At 36.7% G+C, this 22,377-nt stretch overlaps 1 protein-coding gene across 1 annotated transcript; it reads left to right on the top strand.

Moving 5' to 3' along the window:
- Positions 1 to 8,410: 8,410 nt before the first annotated feature.
- Positions 8,411 to 21,639, top strand: FRG1 (FSHD region gene 1). The gene is made up of 10 exons (XM_007173990.2): positions 8,411 to 8,532; positions 8,629 to 8,706; positions 10,752 to 10,822; positions 14,863 to 14,988; positions 15,799 to 15,856; positions 16,203 to 16,317; positions 17,574 to 17,678; positions 20,059 to 20,150; positions 20,659 to 20,769; positions 21,534 to 21,639. Exons 2-10 carry the CDS (start codon positions 8,645 to 8,647, stop codon positions 21,568 to 21,570), a joined length of 777 nt encoding a protein of 258 aa, XP_007174052.1. The 5' UTR covers positions 8,411 to 8,532; positions 8,629 to 8,644; the 3' UTR covers positions 21,571 to 21,639.
- Positions 21,640 to 22,377: the final 738 nt, after the last annotated feature.

Genomic DNA, 22,377 nt, shown 5'->3' with positions numbered 1-22,377 from the left:
ACCAGACATGAGATCTGCCTCAACCTTGGACTTCCCAGCCTCTAGAACTGAGAGAAATAAATGTTTTTTGTTTATGATAATATGTTATAGCAGCCCAAGCAGACTAAGACATAAGAATTCTCTTTTTATAAAAATCCAGTTTAACTGCAGTCGCCTACCATCCTGAGGTGCTGTCTCCTCTCTCCTAGGGCTACAGCTCCAAGGAGCCAGACCTCTAACTCAAATCTGAAGAGTTTGTCTCTGCTCCTGAAGGATGTTTCTGTCAAACTTAGACTATCAAAGAATGTTTACTAAGTGGAATGAAACATCTCTATGCTGCTCTCCAGCCAACATCTGCAGAGCACACCTCTGTGGGCTCATTGGACCTCTGAGACTACTTAATCCTGCCCATCAGACTGAGGTCTTGGATTCAGCTGGGAAGTCTAGATTCTGGTGTCAACTTTGCCCTCAGAATGCACATTAATGCCCTGCTTAGCTTTAAGCACTGAGCAGTGAACATTTGGCCATTACCTCTGGCCAGTGGCCTCTCTCCCTGTTCCAATGCCCGTCAGCCTGACCCCCAGTCAGCCTTGGCCTTCACCGAATACCAGGCCTGCTGGGTCCACCTATGACTCCATCAAAGTCCGAACATGACCCGCTGGCTCCCAGTTCAGGGTCTTCCCTCGACTCCATCAGTGTATATATTAAACAACCAGGCTTGCTTTATTTTCATTTTCTCATTTTGCCACTTCTTAGAATTCTCTTTTTTGAGAATCCTGACCCCCCAACATTCCGTAATCCTCTTGAAAGGGACACAGCAAATACGCTGCATGCACAGTGCAAACAGAGGCTGATTTCATTTCTCCATCATCTAAAAAGCACATAAGGTAATTTCTAAACCAGCAGTAAAAGGTATTTATAAAGAATGCTGATTTGTTTTCTGCACTTTCCAACACAGAGGCTCAATTTATTTCCTTACCATAAAAAGAACCATTACTTTTTTTAAACAATCAGAGTTAGTACATTTTCGAAATGTTTTAATTTCAAAAAAAAAAAAAAAAAACCCAACTTGCAAATCAGAGTGTAAATAGCTTTCTTAAAATGGCCCCATTTCAGACCCAGTTTGCTGATTAATGATTTCGCTGTGCTTCAAGGCAGATGATTTCACAGTCACTGGGTGTATAATATAATGATGTTTTTAAGAAGCCGTTAGTATCACTAAAAATATAATTATTATAAATGAAATTATAAGGAAAAAAGAGAAATCTTCACTCTAACAAAGCCAAATTTTAGACTAACTCATAAATTATGTTTCTATAAGAAAAACCCTACACGTTTCTTCTATGGGACAAACCTAATTGCACCCTGAAAACTTAATAATTATGGAATAGGAACGATAGTAATTTTTTGAGCACCTTGTGTTCTTGGGAGCAGCTGCCTTGTGTTATTAGAAGGGAAACGGCAGCACCTTGTGGACACATAAGAAAGTAGACATTTTGTTCAAGTAGCATCAGGTTGTATTAAATATATCATTTTTTTAGGTTTCTGTAGCCCTTTCTACATGAGGAGTAGTGTCATATTTGTATTTTAAGGACAGCATAACATGGTTAAGTGATCTCAATGTGTATTCAGGGAGACACGTCATCTAAATACAGCTTCAAGGACGCTTTCTAAATTCCAAATTGGAGTGTGGGAAAAAATGAGACAGAAAGCTTCTTTGAATGCACCAAAAACTTAGAAGATGGACAAAATAAGTCTTTAATCAAGCAGTATCAATGACGTCCATTCACACAATTCCTAATTTCTGGCAATACTGTAATCTAATTTATTTTTATTTACTTATTTTTGGATTACTGTAATCTAAAAAGTAAATTCTAACAAGAGTGTAAAGGAAAATGAAAGGAAAGAAGAGCGCAACCTTCATTTCCACACTCCCTAACCCGGATCCCCCTGCCAGTCAACAAAACCCTCCACAAAGGCTGCTTTCTCACCTGAACTTACCCTCTACTCTGTGCTCACGTGGTCCAGGGGACGCTGGGAGGTCCTGAGTCCCTTTCAGGAAGTCTGCAAGGTCAAAACCCTTTCCTTGACAGTACTTAGGTGTTACTTGCCTCTCCCACACCCATCTTCTCCCCAGTGTACACTGGAGTCTCCCAGAAGCTGCCCGGCATGCGATATCACAAGAAATTGAATGTGGTAGCAGATAGGAGAACCAAAATCTCTTCTGTTAAGCCAGACACTAAAGATACATATGCAAAAATATAAAACAATGCCACTCTTCTCATCAATTTTAATAAAATATGTTATTTATGTTAACACGTAATAGGTCTATTTTCTAATAATTTTTAAAATTTCTCAGTTTTAATTTTTAGTATGGTAAATATAGATAGATATAATCCATATTTTAAAAAACTTCTTTAGGGTCCTCAATAATTTTTAAGAGTATAGACTTTTTGACAGCAAAAAGTTTGAGACCTGACGCTTTAAAGCACATACTCTCTGAAATAGTTTCCACCTACTCCATTTCTTAAGGACAGTACTTGATTGATCATCTCCCGTCCCCCTCACCCAAGCTGTGTTGCAAAATCCAGAAACTATTTCTCTACTCCAGGCCTCCCTCATATGGGGAAGTGCTCCATATTGTGGGAATTATTTATTAGCTTCTCTACAAAAAGCACCCTTCAATGTCCTCAACCTATTTGAAACCACTTCCTTCATACCCTCTCTCTCTAAGACATATATTTTAAATGTTCCTTCTCTCCAGCACAAGTAAATAGGGCTCTACTTAGTAATGGGTCAACAGACAAAAAGAAAAAAGAAGATGCTTTGAGGCTTTGATAAGTGAGAAAATAATGATAGAATGTGGCAGAATGTCATATATCTCCTGTCCTGTCATCTTGTACTCTATATGATATATCTTCTGTGTATATTAGCCAATGTTACATGTTGAAGGGGTAAATCCATAAAGAGTATAGTCCAGAATGTCCCAGCTTAGGTCCTTAGAAGATGTGCTCATGATAGCCTCCGTAACACTCCTGAAATGTTAAATATTTCTATTGAAAATGATTAAAGACTTAAACATAAGGCCTGAAAACATAAAACTCCTAAACAAAAACATAGAGAAAAAGTTCCTCAACATTGGTCATGGAATTAATTTTTTGGATGTGACAAAGGCACAAGCAACAAAGGCACAAGCAACAAAGGCACAAGCAACAAAGGCACAGGCAACAAAAGCAAAATAAACAAGTGGGACTACAACAGACCAGAAAGCTTCCGCACAGCAAAAGAAACAATCAACAAATTAAAAAGGCAATCTACAGAGTGGGAGAAAATATTTGCAAATCATATATATGATAAGGGATTAATATCCAAAACATATAAGAAATTCATTCATTAGAAAAAAAAACTATTAAAAATGGACAAAGGAACGGAATAGATATTTTTCCAAAGGCCAACAGGCATATGAAAAGACACTCAATGTCACTAATCATCAGGGAAACGCAAATCAAAACCACAATGAAATATCATCTCACACCTGTTAGAATGACTATTAGCAGGAAGACAAGAGATAATAAGTACCGGCAAAGACGTGGCGAAAAGGGAACCCTTACGCACTGTTGGTGGGAATGTAAATTGGAGCAGCCACTGTAGAAAATAGCATGGAGGTTCCTTAAAAAAGTGAAAATAGGACTTCCATATGATCCAGTAATCCCACTTCTGGGTATACATCCAAAGGAAAGGAAATCAGTATCTCGAAGAGATATCTGCACTTCCATGTTCGATACAGCATTATTCACAATAGCAAAGATGGAAACAACCTAAATGTCTGTCTATGAATGAACGGATAAATAAGATGTGGTATATGTGTGTGTGTGTGTGTGTGTGTGTGTGTGTGTGTGTGTGTGTACTCTCTCATAGTAACAGAGAGTAGAACAGTCGATGTTTTCATGTCAGACCTATATGTTTTGCCTCCATTTTCTTTTAGTCCAAACAACAGAACACAATTTTAGTAAAGTTAGTGCAATTGGTCTGGACCCACTGCTCTCATACTGCAATCACTGTTAAACCTAATCTTTTGCCACAAAAAAATTGGGGAAGAATGTACCATATGCACTTGTCAAAATTCATTGTTTTACCTTGCTTTTAAAAACTCAAGGTAAAACAATTCCTTCCAGAAAAATTAAGAAATAAAAACTTGGAAATGTAAAATATGTTGTTAAGTCTTTGCATAAGGATGCTAATAGAGCATAAACATCAGTTTAAATTTTTATTTCAAATTTTCATTTCAAATGAAAATTTTTAAGAAGGGGAGGGTTAGTAATTTGTTAAAAACTTCCCATTTAAATTAACTCAAGTAAATATAAGGATTTTCCTTCATTTAAAGCCCTTTTTACAAGAACACTTTAAAGCATAATTGGTTTCTCCCCTAAATCTAGTCCCAAGTCACCATTTACAACTGAACATCAAAGATTTCAGAAATGATTTTGAAGCTCTTGCACCTTACTAAGTGCTATTTGCAACCTCAGACTTCTATCATTTTGGACTTTACTTTTGCACAGCAATAAACACACCACTCCCATTATTCTCTACCTCCATACACTTCTCTTTTCATTTAATATCTGATTTTTCTCATAGTATTCTTACCTATCTTTAAGTATACAAATGACAAAAGATACAGTATAGTACAATACATATAGTATGTGTATAAACATTGTATCTAGTTATAAAAATTTTCCTTTTAAAAACTAAATATTTAATTTTCAGAAAAGATAGAAGTTTGGGGAACAACCTTCTCCAGCTGCCAGTCATGAAAACATAAATTCTAGGTCAATGTTTCCCAAATTTGCCTGACCACTAAGAATCATTTGTGACACTTACCAAAAACACATATTCCTGGGTCCCATCAATGATCTTCTTGAATAAAAATCTCTAGATGAGCGGCCTGGGGGTCAGTGTTTCTAAAAAATATCTTCAGTGATTCTTTTTTTTTTTTGTCCGCACCGCGCAGCTCGTGGGATCTTAGTTCCCCGACCAGGGATCAAACTCGGGCCCACAGCAGTGAAAGCACCGAGTCCTAACCACTGAACCGCTAGGGAATTCCCTGCAACGATTCTTAAGGTCAGTAAAGCTTGGAAAATTGCACAAGGATCCCTCTCATTGAATAACCTTGAAAACTTGGGAATGTTAATGGAAAATATGTTAACAGAATTTCAAATTTCTCCCCTTGCTAAAAACACGTTTGCTCACACCTCCTCAATTCATCAAGATCCTAGAGGACTTATGTAACTCCTGAAACCCACAGAAACCTGGAGGAGTTGAAAATAAAATTAATTAAAAAAACAAAAAAGCAGCTGCTTAACTTCAAAACGGAGGGTGGGACTAGAAGGGAGAGTCATGAATTTATCTTGATTCCAGTACAAAGCATCGTCTTAGATTCTACAAACTAGGTTGGATACTAATCTACTAAACCATTTGTCATGGTTTTGCTTTGAGTCAGGTTTGAATTGGGCCCATGTTGATTCTGTGGTGGCACCAGGAATCAAGAGTTCAATATTGCCAAAGATTCTTTAATATTCAAACTGGTTTCCATTTTTTTTCTATGTCACAAAGAGCTATGGCTTGAGTGGGAGGATCCTGGTATCGCTTACACAACCCATCACACCCACTGCTGCAGAATAAGCATCCTGGAATACCACTTTGTTCATCTCACCCCACTACTATTTAATCACTCTAGAGTGCTTACTGATTTCATGCAAATTCTTCAGCCAAAAAATGACCCCAGGGACTTCCCTGGGGGCGCAGTGGTTAAGAATCCGCCTGCCAATGCAGGGGACACGGGTTCGAGCTCTGGTCTGGGAAGATCCCACATGCTGCGGAGCACCTAAGCCCGCGTGCCACAACTACTGAGCCCACGCGCCACAACTACTGAAGCCCACACGCCTAGAGCCCATGCTCTGCAACAAGAGAAGCCACCTCAATGAGAAGCCCATGCACCGCAAGGAAGAGTAGCTCCCGCTCGCCACAACTAGAGAAAGCCCGCGTGCAGCAATGAAGACCCAATGCAGCCAAAAATAAATAAATAAATTTATAAAAATAAAATAAAAATAAGTTAAAAAAAAAAATGACCCCAACTTGCCTTCTCAGTCCTAGTTCGCACCACTCTAATCTACATGCCCTGTGCTCCAAACAACAGGGTTGCTCACTGCTCCTTACACAAGCCCTTTACTCTTCTATCTCCATGCCTTTGCTAATACTGCTTCCACCATCAGACATGCCTATCCTCCCCCATCTCCATCTATCAAAATCCTACCCATTGTTCAAGACCCTTCTCAGATGCCACTTTGACTATTAATCTTCTCCTGATCCCTAGAGCAAGACAGGAGCACAAACTCCTATAATATGTCACCACCATATCCTGCTACAACATTTTGTTTATATCTTTCTCAGGGCACTTTGATATCTAATAATATTAGCTAACATTTATGATGCACTATTTATCAGGAACTTTTAAAAGTACTTTCCTGTATTAACTCTCTTAATATTCATCATAACCCTAGGAGGTATCATCCCATTTTATAGCTGAAGAAACATAGCTATGTGGAGGTTAAATAACTATGTCATCTAACTTATAAAGACAGCAAGGTTTGTCCACCCAGCAGTCTGTCTCCAGAAGCTACACTCTTAATTATGTGTTATACTGCCTCTCACAGCTCATTATTTATTTAGATGAAGGCCCTTAAGATCAGGCCCTTAGTCTAAGCATCTTTTGTATTCTCCTATCACCAAGCAGGGTCTTTGCAGAGACAGCTGATAAATAAATAAGGAATTGACTTTCAATGGCCTGCTATTCCTTACCCATCCAATATGTCTACTTGTGTTTTTCTATCACAACCCCTCCTATCTAGTCCAGTCACACTCTGTTCCACTCTCTTCATTATCCCACACCAGAATTTGAATCTTACTATTTTAACTGACATTTAGGCAAGGTCTACTATGAAGCAGGCATTGGGTACGGGTGTAGGTGAAACAAGGATAAATAAGCCATGGCTCCTGCACTTAAAAAGCACAGTATTAAACTACAGAGTGAGAAATGAAGGCTATCTGGGGAAACAGAGTAAGTCATTCAAAGATGGCTTTTTGGGGCTTCCCTGGTGGCGCAGTGGTTGAGAGTCTGCCTGCCAATGCAGGGGACACGGGTTCGAGCCCTGGTCTGGGAGGACCCCACATGCCGCGGAGCAAATAGGCCCGTGAGCCACAACTACTGAGCCTGCGCGTCTGGAGCCTGTGCTCCGCCAACAAGAGAGGCCGCGATAGTGAGAGGCCCGCGCACCGCGATGAAGAGTGGCCCCCGCTCGCCGCAACTGGAGAAAGCCCTTGCACAGAAACGAAGACCCAACACAGCCAAAAAATTAATTAATTAATTAATTAATAAAAAAATTTTTTAAAAAAGATGGTTTTTTGGAGAAAATGAAGCCTGAGTTTGTCTTAAAGTCTAAAAAAAAAAAGGGCCACGTGAAGAGGGTGGGTAAGAGTCTAAAGCAGCATTCTAGGCAGCAGAAGCAAACACAGAGCTCTCCAACATTTCCAATAATTTTGTGTGACTGGAATTAAGGTGGCAGGGGTTCAGTGGTGGGTAAAGAGGTCATGATCACCAGTTTATTAAATGATGCTAGGATTTTCCCTCCAGAAAGCAACAGGCTTCCCTTTAATAGATTTTAGGTAGGGGAATAATGATCAGCGATTTCTTTAGAGAGATCACTCAGCACTACAGAGGACGGTTTGGAAGGTGGAGAAAATGGAATCAGGGAGGTGGATTATCAAACTGATGAAGAGACTGGAACAGGTGACTGAAGTTGTGAAAGCCTCTCAAGACCCACCCTATATGGAAAGACCTCTCTGATTGCATTAGTTTCCACGGTCCCCCTCCCACTCTACCGCCGCCCAAATTCCTGCAGCACTAGTGAAATCTTCGGCCCAAATGTTGACACTTAATTGTCTTTTATTTTATTCCCTATTTGTTTCCTGTACATTACTCGAGTCTCTCTCATTAAAACAGTACAATAAACGTTTATGTAATTGAGATGGCTCACGACGTCGTCCAAGGCCAGATAACGCGCTGTGTTACCCAGCGCCCCCGCCGCCCCGCTCCCACACGCCGGCTCAGCCCTCGGCCGCGGGGCGCAGTCAGGACCAGACCGCTGTGCAGAATCCGGAGGGTTGACGGAGTCATTTATTTCACCCTCTGATCTAACTATTGCCTCTTCCCGAGACCTAGCAGGCGGCTCTCTCCAGAGTGGCTCAAGACGCCGAGCAGGGCTGTGAGACCCGCCACATCCACCAGAGGGCGCGTCTCCCCGGTTTCCTCGCTTAGAAAGGCCCTAAGGTTCCCGTTCTCAGGACGGAGCGAATGAACGCTGGTATATTTAGGCCCTCTGCGGTTGCCGTAGCCGCAGGCTGTAAACAGGAAGTAGAATTCAATTTGGGACTCAATATTCGGGAGAGAAAGGCCAGGGATTCCGGGAAAACACGCCCACTCCGCTGATACGTTCCCAGGTAGTTTGGACTCCATCCCCACTTTTGTGCCTCGCTCGCCGGCTTCTGCGCCGGTTCGCGTATCTTGCCCTGAGCCAGCTCCCTGTCTTAATACAGAAGCGTCACCGCAACCATGGCCGAATACTCCTACGTGAAGCCCACCAAACTCGTGCTCAAGGGAACCAAGGCCAAGAGGTAAACTGCGAGTTTGTGCGGGAGAATCTGCCCCTCTTTTCCGACAACCCTCCGCTCTCCCCTCCCAGCGGCTAGTCTGTGGAAGCCGCCGGGAGCTGTCATTCAGGCTCCCAGTCCTTGGGCCTGGCCTCCTGCCGGGCTGGACTCAGTTCCCGGGGCCGGTGCAGAGACGCAGCGCCACAGTCGCGCCCTAGCAGGGCGGACCGATAGCCCAGGAGCCACAAGTTCGGGTCCCTTGATGAGCCCCCCACCTCCAGACCTATGCTTGGTGGGTCTGTATTAGTCTGATCGTGTAGGTTATAACAGTAACTTCCTTTATTAGGAATAATTATTTTCAACATTGTCTCCCTCCCACCTAGAAAAAAATTAGCTTTTAATGCAATATGTAGATGTGGATTTTGAAAAGGATATGGGTTTGAACCTGGACTCCACTAATAACTAATTTTGTGATTTGTGGCAGGTACGTTAATATCTTTGAGCTTCCGTTTATTCGTTTATTGGGAGAGATTAATGATACTCTAAAAGGATTATTATGAGGATTAAGTGAGATAACATGTACAGTAAATAACTAGAGCCAAATACAAGGAAGAAGTTATAGTGGTGATTTATCAGTATTAGATTTTTAGGAAAAGATATCTGCCCACTCATACCTCCACCTCTTTTTTAACTGCTAGATTTGCTCGGGGTTGATTATTCACAAAAATGTTGAGCATTTCATCCTGGTCTGAGTGCTAGAGTTTTAGGTACTTTTATGAGAGACGGAAAGAAAGTGTCAAGGAGCAAACTGAAGCCACTGCACTTGAGAACTCTGCCTAGGGGTCTGGCATCAAGAATTTCTCCTGAATACATGTGAAATTGTTACTGTCTGAATTAATAGGAGGGAGGGGAGAGTTAGCTTCTGAAAGCTTATTTTGTGATGAAAATACAAACAAGTGTGTCGTATAATCATTACAACTATCAATATAATTAACACATACATAGCACTTTCTATGTGCCAAGAACTGTTCTAAGTACTACATATTAACTTTTTTTTAAAGTCACTCTTGGTTTTCTTTTAATTATTGAGATATAATACATATACTATACAATTCACCCTTTTAAAGTAGAATTCCGTGCCTTTTAGGATAGTCACAAGGTTCACCACTGTCAAGTCGCTGAACATTTTCATCATCTCAGAAGGAAACCCCACCGTCATTAGCAGTCACTCCCCATTCTGCTCGTCCCCTAATCCCAGGCAACCACGAATCCACTTTTTGTCTGTATCAGTTTGCCTCTTCTAAATATTTCATATAAATGGAATCATACAATATGTGGCCTTTTGTACCTGGCTTCTTTTCCTTAGGATAACATTCTCAGGGTTCATCTATGTTATATTAGTACTCATTCCTTTTATGGCTGAGTAATATTCCATTGTATGGATACAACACATTTTGTTTATCCATTCATCAGTTGATGGACATTTGGGTTTCCATTTTTTGGCACTTGTCAATGATGCTGCTGTGAATATTCTTATACAGGTTTCTGTGCGGACATATGTTTTCTTTTCTCTTGGGTGTATACCTAGGAGTAGAATTGTTAAGTCCTATGGTAACTCTGTGTTTAACTTTTTGAGAACGCCAAACTCCTTTCTAAAGTGGCTGCACCATTTTACATTTTCATGAGCAATGTATGAAGATACGCATTCTCTTAATCCTCACAACAGCCTTAAGAGTTGGGTTAAATTATTATCCTCATTGTGCAGGTGGGGAAACTGACTTACAGAGAGATTAAGTAAATTTTCCAAAAATCACAGAGCTAAGAAATGACAGAATCAGGCTTTTAAAAGGCAGTCTGGCTCCAGAGTCTGTTCTCTTAACTGTAACACAGTATGTACAGGATCAGAAGTGACTTCTCAGGATTAGAAGTAAGAGGGTATATCAATGTATATCGTTGTAAATCAATAATTTATATATCAATGTACATCTTAGAAGAGTTCTAAGATTTCATCTTATGACAGTATGCAAATCAATATATTTAAACTCATCTATATAAATTATCTCCTACAGTAAGAAGAAAAAGAGCAAAGAGAAGAAGAGAAAAAGAGAAGAAGATGAAGAAATTCAACTTGATATTGTTGGTGAGTCAGTTTTGTATACTTTATTCTGAGAAAAGTTAACATCAGTTGAGATCCCTTTAAAAATATTTTCCTAGTCAGGATAAGTAGTAAAAAGGAAGTAGAAGGAATTTATGACCGACTCATATTTGTCTTAAAGTGCTCAAATATTACTTATAGTTAATGATTGCTTTTATGCTCTAGCACAGTAGATGTCACTGCTGAGGTCTTTTCTTCATCATCAGAACAAAGCACAGGAGAGAGGAAACATGGTTCTCTGAATCATTACATTGCTTAATAACCCAGAGATTCTGATATATCATTTTAAAGGCCTAATATAGATAAATATTATTTAACCAAATACATTTTACAAATTATTTTCTCTTTTTTTTTCATATTGATATCCAGTTGTCCCAGCATCACTGATGAATAGACTTTCCTTTCTCCATTATTTGGTATCTTTGTCAAAAATCAATTGACTTTATATGTGTTAAGTCTATTTCTGGACTCTGTTCCATCGATTTGTCTGCTGTTCTAGTGTAATATTTGTCTTGATTATTGTCATTTCATAAAGTCTTGAAATTAGGTTGTGTGAATCTCCCAACTTTATACTTCTTTATACTTCTGTACTTCTTTATACTCTTCTAGATCCTTTGCATTTCCATATAAATTTTACAATTCATTATTTTCTACCATAAATCCTGTTGGATTTTCTGGGAGAGTTATATTGAATCTAGGTCATCTGGGGAGAATCAACATTAAGTGTACTTGGTCAACATGGCACAGAGCATATAAAATACAAATAATTTTAAATCATTAACTATTACATTTTTTAAAAAGATTTTAATGATCATAAGATGCTGATAATGATTCTGAGTAAAGCATTTTTTTTTTTTACTGAAAACAATTATAGCTATAAGTCAGAAATAACTTAAATTATCATGTAAGCCTCTCACTAAATTATTTTAATTGTGGTAAAATATACATAACAAAATTTATCGCTTTAGCCATTTTTAAGGGTACAATTCAGTGTCATTAAGTGCATTCACATTGTTATACAGCCATCACCACCATCTCCAGAATTTTTTTCATCTTGCAAAACTGAAACTTTGCACCCATTAAATTATAAATGCCCATTCCTCACTCCCCCTTAGTCCCTGGAAACCTCCATTCTATTTTCTGTCTCTCTATTTTCTGTCTCTATGAATTCAACTACTCTAAGTACCTCAGAAGGGTGGAATCATACAGTATTTGTCCTTTTATGACTGTCTTACTTTGCATAATGTCTTCAGGGTTCATCCACGTTGTAGCATGTGTCAGAATTGCCTTCCTTTTTAAGGCTGAATAATATTCTGTTGTACGTATATACCACATTTGTTTATCCATTTATCTATCAATGAAAACATGGGTTCCTTCTACCTTTTGCCTGTGAACATGGTTGTATAGATATCTCTTCAAGACTCTGCTTTCATTTCTTCTTGGTATAGACCCAGAAATGGAATTGCTAGATCATGTACAGTAATTCTATTTTAAATTTTGTGAGAAACCACCATACCATTTTACATTCCCACCAGCAGTGCACAAGAGTTCCAGTTTCTCCACATCCTCATGAACACTTTGTTATTTTCTGTTTTTTTGATAATAGCCATCCTAATGGGTATGAAGTGGTATCTCATTATGGTTTTGGTTTGCATTTTCCTAATGATTAGTAATGTTGAGCATCTTTTCATGTGGTTATTGGCCATCTGCATATCTTCTTTGGAGAAATGCATATTCAAGTCCTTTGCCCATCATTAGAATTGGGTTGCTTTTCTTGTGGTTGCTGAGTTTTAAGAGTTCTCTATATATCCTGGATATTTATTCCTTATCAAATACGTGATGTACAAATATTTTCTGGTTGTCTTTTTACTCTATTTATAGTGTCCTTTTATGCACAAAAAATTTTCATTTTGATGAAGTCCAGTTTGTTTATTCTTTTGTTGTTTGTGCCTTTGATGTCATATCCAAGAAATCATTGCCAAATCCAGTGTCATGAGGCTTCTCCCATATGCTTTCTTCTTAGAGTTTTATCTTGATAGTTTCAGCTCTTACATGTAGGTCTTTGATCCATTTTGAGTTAGTATGTGTATATGATATTAGGTAAAGTCCAGCTTCATTTAAGCTAAACTTCTACTAATTTTTTTATTAGTTATGAAAAGCCTGACCTGTTTAGCTGAATAGATAATTTTGTACAGTGTGATTAACTCAATTTTTAAGATTTTTTATTATGGAAAATTTTCAAACTAATACATAAGTAGAGAAAAGAATGTAATGACTCTTCCATGAATATAATGAATCACTGAGCTTTAGTAATAATCAATATTTTAACAGTCTTGTTTCATTTACACACATGCCCACTGTGAGATAATCTCTCATGTATACATTTTTCTGGAGAATTTTAAAATAAATAACAGATACTATGTCATTATACATATATACATAAATGTGCATTTCTTATAAGATCAGTCTCTCTCTTTCTCTCTCTGTTTTCTTCCTTCTGTCTGTTTTGCTCTTTCTTTTAATACATAACACAATCATTATCAGACCCAACAAAAATTGGATACAATTTAGGTTCGTACTCAACAGTGAAAAGCTCTTCCTCTAAGATCAGGAACAAGACAAGGATGCCCACACTTGCCACTTTTATTCAACATAGTATTGGAAATCCTACAGAGCAATTAGGCAAGAAAAATAAATCCAAATCAGAAAGTAAGATGTAAAAATGTCACTATTTGCAGATGACAGGACATTATATATAGAAAACCCTAAAGACTCCACCAAAAAACTGTTAGAACTGATCAACGAATTCAGTAAAGTTGCAGAATACAAAATGAATGTACAAAAATTTGTTGCATTTACTATACATTAATAATGAACTATCAGAAAGCGAAATTCACAATCCCATTTACAACTGCATCCAAAAGAATAAAATACCTAGGAATAAATTTACGAAGGAGGTGAAAGACCTGTACACTGAAAACTATAAGACATTAATGACAGAAATTGAAGAAGACACGTAGAAAAGATATTCCATGGTCATGGATTGGAAGAATTAATATTGTTAAAATGTCTAAACTAACCCCAAAGCAATCTACAGATTCAGTGCAATTCCTATCAAAATTCCAGTGGCATTTTTCACAGAAGTAGAACAAACAGTCCTAAAATTTATATGTACCACAAAAGACCCCAAATAATCAAAGCGATATAGAGAAAGAAGAACAAGGCTGGAGGTATCACACTTCCTGATTTCAAAGTATATTATAAAGCTAAAGTAATCAAAACAGTATGGTACTGCCATAAAAACAAACACATAGATCAATGGAGCCGGATAGAGAGCCCAGAAATAAACCCATGCATATGCCAGGAATATACAATGAAGAAAGGACAGTCTTTTCAATAAATGATGTTGGGAAAACTGGACTGCTATCTTGTACCATACACAAAAATTAACTCAAAATGAATTAAATGTTTAAATGTAAGACCTGAAACCATAAAACTCCTAGCAGGAAAATATACGTAATAAGCTCTCTGACCTCAGTCTTAGCAATTGTAATTATAATATGGAGGGATACATAAGAAACAGGTTGTAATAGTCATTGCCTCTGGAAAGCAGTCGTGGATGACTGGAGGCTGGTATGAGAGAGACTGTCTGTATATATCATTTTGTGCCGTCATGTGTACTGCTAATTTATATTTTAAAAGAACCTAATCTTGACTGTGGTGGTAGTAACCTAGATCTACATACCCACATAGAAACATACAAGTGAGTGTGTGTAAAAGTGATGAAATCTGAGTAAGTTTCATGGATTGTATCAGTGTCAGTTTTTTGGTTTTGATACTGACTATAGTTATGCAAGATGTTAACCATTGGGAGAAAGTGATTAAAGGGTATATGAGATCCCCCTGTATTATTTCTTACAACTACAAAATAAAAATTTTAAATATGTTATAATGACAACAGCAACAAGTAAGAACCTTCTGTCAAATCCAGAATATAAATTTAAATTACTGATTTTATTTTTTAGGAATCTGGTGGACAGTAACAAACTTTGGTGAAATTTCAGGAACCATAGCGATTGAAATGGATAAAGGAACCTACATACATGCACTTGACAATGGACTTTTTACACTGGGAGCCCCACATAAAGAAGGTTTGTGTCTGGTAGAAGCTATATAAGGGAAAAGGCTACAGTATATATTTTATGACATTCATTCACTTAGGCCAAATTCTCACAAATCTTGAATATATTCCAAATGAATGAATCCATTGATTTGACTCTTCCATTTTTTTTCCTTCTTCACTATTTACCAGTTATTGGCAACTCCCTCTTTCCAGTGTAAGCATTTGAAAACATTCTGTATAGTTCCAAAAGAGTATCCATGGGAATCAAAAGCAATATGAATAATTGAAATAATAAGTAGAAAGAAAAGGAAAACCTGGTTGAGTCAAAGGTTTGAATTCCTTCATTCTTTAGACCTTTTGCCAAAACTAACCTGGAGCATTAACTAACTGTTAATAATTTAAAGTTTTCTCATTCCTTTTAGCCCATGGGAAGAAGCAGTAATAAGATATGAAGAAATCAGAAGATTAAAAAGCAGTAGCTTCTTGTCTGAATGGCCATCCCTTGAATAAATTAAAGCATTTAGCTTTTTAAATATTAAGTGCTTATTTGTCTCTGTGCTGACTGCATTTTAAAATACAAAGAGATAGTATCTTGGAAGTGACTAAATAAGCATCATGCTGACCTATCTTGTTAAGTATGTAAAACTAAACATGAGTTATATAGAAGATAAAGTAACTCTTGATACTATGAATACTGTATTATAATTACATCATAATATAATATTCTTACGTTTGTTTTTAAAAGAAAAAGAGCTACTTCTTTCAAGCTAAAGCGTATCTTTATATGTATATTTATAAGAAATGTCAAATTTATCTCAAATTGTTTTTTCTCCTGTAGTTGATGAGGGGCCTAGTCCTCCAGAGCAGTTTACAGCTGTCAAATTGTCTGATTCCAGGTAAGCTTGAGTTGAACTATAATTAATATAATTAATACATTGTAATACGATATATTGTAATAGAATATTATATATCCATTAAAAGTAGTGTTTTCGAAAAATAATGAATTTGGAAAATGTTTGCTATTTAAGGTATTATATAATACTTGTATTAAAAAAATAGAATACTAAATTGTATACATAGAACTACATTGTCCAATATGGTAGCCACTAGCCACACATGGCTTTTGAACATTTGGACTGTGGTTAGTCTTGAATTTTTATACACACACATACTATTTTTATGTTCCATATTTAATTTCCTTTCTCTCCGTTTTTAACATTGATCTATTTTATTGATCTGAAGAATTGCCCTGAAATCTGGCTATGGAAAATACCTAGGTATAAATTCAGATGGACTTGTTGTTGGGCGTTCAGATGCAATTGGACCAAGAGAACAATGGGAACCGGTCTTTCAAGATGTAAGTACTCTTATTGTTTATAGAAGTTCCTTGTCAGTGAATGAGAACGTCTCTAACATTCATTGAGAACATATGTTCAAAAAAAAACAAAAAAAGTAGACTGCAATAATGCATTAAATTTTTTAAAACCAACATGAATTCATAACCTTAAAAAGATCTCAAAAAATAGTACAACACGGGATAAAAAACAATCAACAAAGCGAAAAGACAAGCTATGGATTGGGAAAAGTATTTGCAAACCATATATCTGATAAGGTGTTAATGTCCAAATTATATAAGAAACTCAAAAAAAAAGAAAAATTAAAAAAAGGGCAAAGAAACTGAATAGATATTTTTCATTATATCAACAGAAAATGCCAACATATGATAAGGCCAGGATGATGAGTCAGATACTACCAGTTATACAGAATTTGAGGGATGTTCATTTCACTTTATTTTTGGGAAAAACACTAAGTTTAAAAATTTTAAATTTAAATGAAAGAAAGACTTAACAGTCCCTGATGTAACAAGTAAAACTTTACTACAAAAAGGTACTCAGCAGAAAGATCAGCAGCACAGATTTAAATCACCTTGGACTATACAGCCGCATCCAAGCTTACCAAAAGTCATGCAGACAACAGAAAACCCAGCCCTTACCACCTCAGATAAGAAATTAAGTCAAATCCGTGTTATTAGCACTTTTGTAACTGGATATGATAGAAGATTTAATTCTTCCTACACCCAAAAGTCCCTCAGACATTGATTCTTAAAGTTCTGAACAATAAATTCAAAGGCATCAAAGGCTAGCTTTTATGAGATATATTTTCTCTGCATTTTTTTTTAAATTTTATTGAAGTATAGTTGATTATACTTCTGTCAACTATGATATGTTTTTATATTTTCTAATTATGGAGAAAAATTTAAAACACTACTATTATAATTTTTTTTGTTTTTAAAGCTAACTTTTTAAAACACTAAATCAGTTATATCCTCAATAAATCTCTGAGGCCAAAGGAAATAATTCTATTCCATACAGTTAGAATTTAGTCCTACTAATAGAATATACTAAAAATATTTAATGTGGTTATCTTTGAGTAGTAAGATTATAGGTGATTTTGGTTTTCTTTTCTGTACGTTTTTTTATTTTTCCAGGTTTTCTTCACATTATTTTTCCTGATTACTTTTAGACATGGGAAAAAATCAATTTAGTCTCAAGACTTAAGAATTTTTTTCACAGGTATTCTTATAACTTATTTCTTATTATTTTGTCCATTTAGGGGAAAATGGCTTTACTGGCCTCAAATAGCTGCTTTATTAGATGCAATGAAGCAGGTGATATAGAAGCAAAAAGTAAAACGGCAGGAGAAGAAGAAATGATAAAGGTAATCATGAGACTTTTCTATAGACTAATACACGTCACATGTATGATGTGACTACGTCTCTTTAAAATGTTGTAGTCTGATCCAGATTCGCTGTGTGTAATGCATTAGTGAGGGCCAGAGACGAAGGCTTAAAGAAATGAGGGAAAAAAGCCTTTTCTAAAGTGGCTTTAATCCTTATAAATAAAGCATAAAAATCCATGTTACATTTTCTCTACTATCAGCATAATTTAAACACATCTATCAAGTATCTGTATATGTTTTAAATTCTGTGTCATATATTTGATTTTATTTTTTAAATGTTCTTGATTTTCATAATCCTCAGTTTCACAGTCTTACAGTATTCTTTTTACCTTGAAAAATATCACTAATCTTTTTAAACAAGAATGTTAATACCAGTAACTCTTCATTTCATCGTTTGGAGTTGATTGATGGAGAAAAAAATACCATTCTAGACAGCTCAGGAATTAGAAGTTTCAGTCTATCTTCCATAGTTTTCTCAAAAGCCATTTTCACTGCCAAAATCTCAAAAAATTTAAATCTAAAACCTAGATTTTCTTGTTATATTTTAAAAAGTATTAGTCATAATATTTTTCAATTATGTAAACAAAACTACAGCAAGTAGCTGCAGGTACTCTGCTGAGTGAGGCACATGCATAGTTGTCTTTCATCTTCATAGTGTTCCTGTGAGGTTGTCTTAACTTTACAGAGGAGGAAACAACCTTTGACCTCCCCTACATCCTCACTGTTTTGATCAGTCACTTCATGAAGTCACACAGATAAAGTGGAGACAGGATGTGTACCCAGGCCCAACTGACTCTAGAAATTACGTTCCACACCACACTGCTTCTCAGGAAGCAGTCATTAGAAAAATGCTGGTGGATTTCTGACTCACCTATTTTTAGTTTTATTTATTTATATTTAATTTTATTGTATCATGCTTGAATTGTTTTTCATCTGGATTATATTATAAAAGTATGATTATTGAAAACAAGCAGTACAAATGTATGTGCAGTACTTTGCACATCTACAGAAATAAAAAAACACTATGCTATATTTATCAATAATTACAACTGGGCTTCCCTGGTGGCGCAGTGGTTGAGAATCTGCCTGCCAATGCAGGGGACACGGGTTCAAGCCCTGGTCTGGGAAGATCCCACATGCCGCGGAGCAGCTAGGCCCGTGAGCCACAACTACTGAGCCTGCGCGGCTGGAGCCTGTGCTCCCAACAAGAGAGGCCACGATAGTGAGAGGCCCGCGCACCATGATGAAGCGTGGCCCCCGGTCGCCGCAACTAGAGAAAGCCCTCGCACAGAAACGAAGACCCAACACAGCCATAAATAAATAAATAAATAAATAAAATTAAAACAAACAAAAAAAATTACAACCGTTTTTATATGAAGTACCTGTCAGATTTCCCTGGGTCTGTCTGGTTAGTCAGGTACCTAGAAGCTCTGAGCAATGATAATCCAGGACTCTTTCCACCTTGCCTTTTACGTTGCAGGCTCTGCTAGTCTGTGTCAGCATCCACCTTTATAGCCTAGCCTTATCTACCAGAACACATTCCCTCCTGCCAAAAGCAGTATTGTGTCACAGACCTGGCCCAGAATTTCCCCAGGTCTTCTAGGACTCCTCCAGCCAAAACCGTTGCACACGTATTATTTGCACATGCCTATTGCTCACCAGTTTCTAAGCAATCTTGGAATTGTGCTCTAAGCCACAGAGATCCCTTTCCAGATGTGGGTCCTTTGGGTTGCAAATTGCCGGTTTCATGGCCCTGAATTCTGTCCTCCTCTTACCCCACTCAGTTGATCCTAATTGCTATATCTGTATCAATTAATTTATGGAATGTTTTAGTAAGTATCTGTCAAAACTTATGAAAGTATAAGGAGGATTTAAAAGGGATAGATTCCAATTAGATGAAAACAAATTGTGCTATGTTAAAAGTTTTAATGTGTTGGTAATATCCTATGCATAGTAAAACAGCTACTATCTTAAACTTTCAGTGTTATAAAATGAACACTAAATAGCAGGATAATTTGATCCTACTGTATTTACTTTTGCAGCCAAAATTAAACTAGTTAAATTATTGCCTTATTGGCTTAGCGGGATCTGATCTGTAAAATGCTTTTCAAATAAGTTTCTCTTCAGTGTTTCTGATGTAAGGGCTCTAAAGAAACATATAATAGCAATTATTTAGATAAATTATATATATAAATAAAAACACATATCTAGAATCTGTCTTTTTCTGAATCTAATTGCTAAGTTAACTGTTTTCTTCTTTTGCATAAGAAATCACCTAGAATGTTCTTTTGTAATAAGCAAGGTGGAGCAGGGGGAAGATAAATGTGTTACCTGTTGGGTTCTCATCTCCAATATGCAGATTAGATCCTGTGCTGAAAGAGAAACTAAGCAAAAAGATGATATTCCAGAAGAAGACAAAGGAAATGTTAAACAGTGTGAAATCAATTATGTGTACGTATATTTTTTCCTTTTAGAACTGTAGATTTGGCAGTGACATGCTTCTCAAGGCACCTAAAATAAAATAACCTGAAGGACAAGCAGAGACAACATAATGTAGACTCTAGGACAGAGCACTAAACAGAATGCTTCTGTTAAAGCTTCAGTTTTCGTAATTATCATCCTGCTAGCTTTCAATGCTCAAGTCACTTGAGTTAGTCTATTCTCCCTACTCTATAGAGTGTCTGTCACTGTCAGTACATAATGCCAACCAAATGCTGCCAGGACACAGGAGACTCCAGCCAACATTCCAAATCTTGAGTTTGTAGAGCTATCCAAACAACTGCCTCCTTGATGGTGGGGTACTAAAGTCATTTTTGTTGTTGAAAAGTTGTATGTTATTTAAGAAAAACAATTAGTTTTTTTAAATAAACAAAAAACTTTTAAAAATATTTTAAGCTCATCAGTAAACATGTATAATCAAAGTTTGAGATATTTTTCAAGAAAGATATTTTCTTAACAGAAAGAAATTCCAGAGCTTCCAAGACCACAAACTTAAAATAAGTAAAGAAGACAGTAAAGTCCTTAAAAAGGCCCGGAAAGATGGATTTTTGCATGAAACACTTCTGGACAGGTAGGTATATTTTTAATCATTTCCAACTATTTTCAGTGGCCAATAGAAGTAGTGTATATAAACCCATGTTCTTTTTTTAATTGCTGTAATTTTCAAATTTTTGTCTTTATTTTTAAGTTTTGAATGTGGTGGTATTACCTTAAAAGGACATCATAAGTCTGGGAAAAGATCACCAAGAAAGAATATCTGGAAATAGCCAGATTCCAAGTGCTTATATATTTTATTGCAAGAAATTCAGGTCTGACTGAAACTGTTTCATAAATCAGGTGGTTACCTAAAGATAGCAAATGATGTAATAATTGTTTCCAGCTGAGCAAATTTAACGTACCTATTTCTAAGAAATCAAGAATAGGCTATAAATAACAATCAGGATATGGACTCAAAAGAAACAGAGTAAGGTCTGTGTCCTCTAACTTTTATCACTTATGAAAATACAACATTGCCACCTTGTTAAATAGAAGCTTAGGGCATGCTTAAATTCAGAGGCAATTAAAATCGCTGTTATGGATTTAAAAAGCCCTTAAGCAACATGAGTTAAAGATCAGGAAAAGATTTTTTTTGTAAGAATAAAATCCATGTAGTATGAAACATAAAATTGAAAAGTAAAATTTTAATTAAAATATTTTAATATAAGCGGTATGGTAATATAATAACCAAAATTGAGAGCACAATTTCTGAGCATGAGTTTATGTTTAGTAGCAGTTGACTATATATGACATGTTTCTACATAGATTAATTTTTATTATTTGTTTTTGTTTAAACAGGAGAGCCAAACTGAAAGCTGACAGATATTGCAAATGACCAGGATTTTTGTTTCTGTCTTCTCCTTTTTTTCTGAATAAAAAAATCAGTGGAAGTGTTTTTACAGAATTATTGGGCTTTTATGGAATTACTGCTGAACCAGTTGCTAGATTTAACCAAGATTAATCAAGTTTAATTGAGATTCTCCATGGATGTACTTTTTTAGTCAACTGCAGTGTTTCACATGGAAATGAAACTTAGAGTACACACTTAAAGTACCACAGAATTCGCTTCTTTTTCTGGATTTCCTGTCATAAAGCATGAAGTGCTACTCTGTGAAACTGATGCTTGTGCAGCTTCTGGAAGCTGTCTTATTGCTTTACAGTCTTACTTTGCATTACTTAGTACAATAGATGCCTAATCAGTACCTTTAAAAGGAAATTAGAAACTCCCAATCCAATCAATCAGCAAGGCTTTGATTCTGCCTCTTAAATATTGCCCAAATCACACACAAGCCAAACAAATATCAGGACAAGGGGGCTGCACAGAGAGAAAGAAATCGGGTATTAAGCAGTGGGGTGGGAACAGGAAACGTTTTAGAAAAGAGCAAGTAGGTTCAGAACAGAGGATAAGAGTAAAATTGGGGAAATTCCCTACTTAGGACAGTTTAGCCACAATGGATGTGTATTTATATAATGCTTTCATCCTCACCTGTGGGATGGGATGGGCGCTATTAAAGAGGTTCAGACACTAAGCATTGCTGAGGTCTGCTATGCTGAGGCAGTTTCATTCCTAGCCTGTCTCTTTCTGAGTTCCTGAACACAGTATCCAGGATGTCATCTAGCCCTGTGAGTGTTCCCGAACCGG

The sequence above is a fragment of the Balaenoptera acutorostrata genome, chromosome 21 (genome assembly GCF_949987535.1).
Source record: "Balaenoptera acutorostrata chromosome 21, mBalAcu1.1, whole genome shotgun sequence".
Taxonomy (NCBI): Eukaryota; Metazoa; Chordata; class Mammalia; order Artiodactyla; family Balaenopteridae; genus Balaenoptera; species Balaenoptera acutorostrata.
Note: the sequence above shows the minus strand (reverse complement) of the source record. Positions and strands in the feature narration are given on the sequence as shown.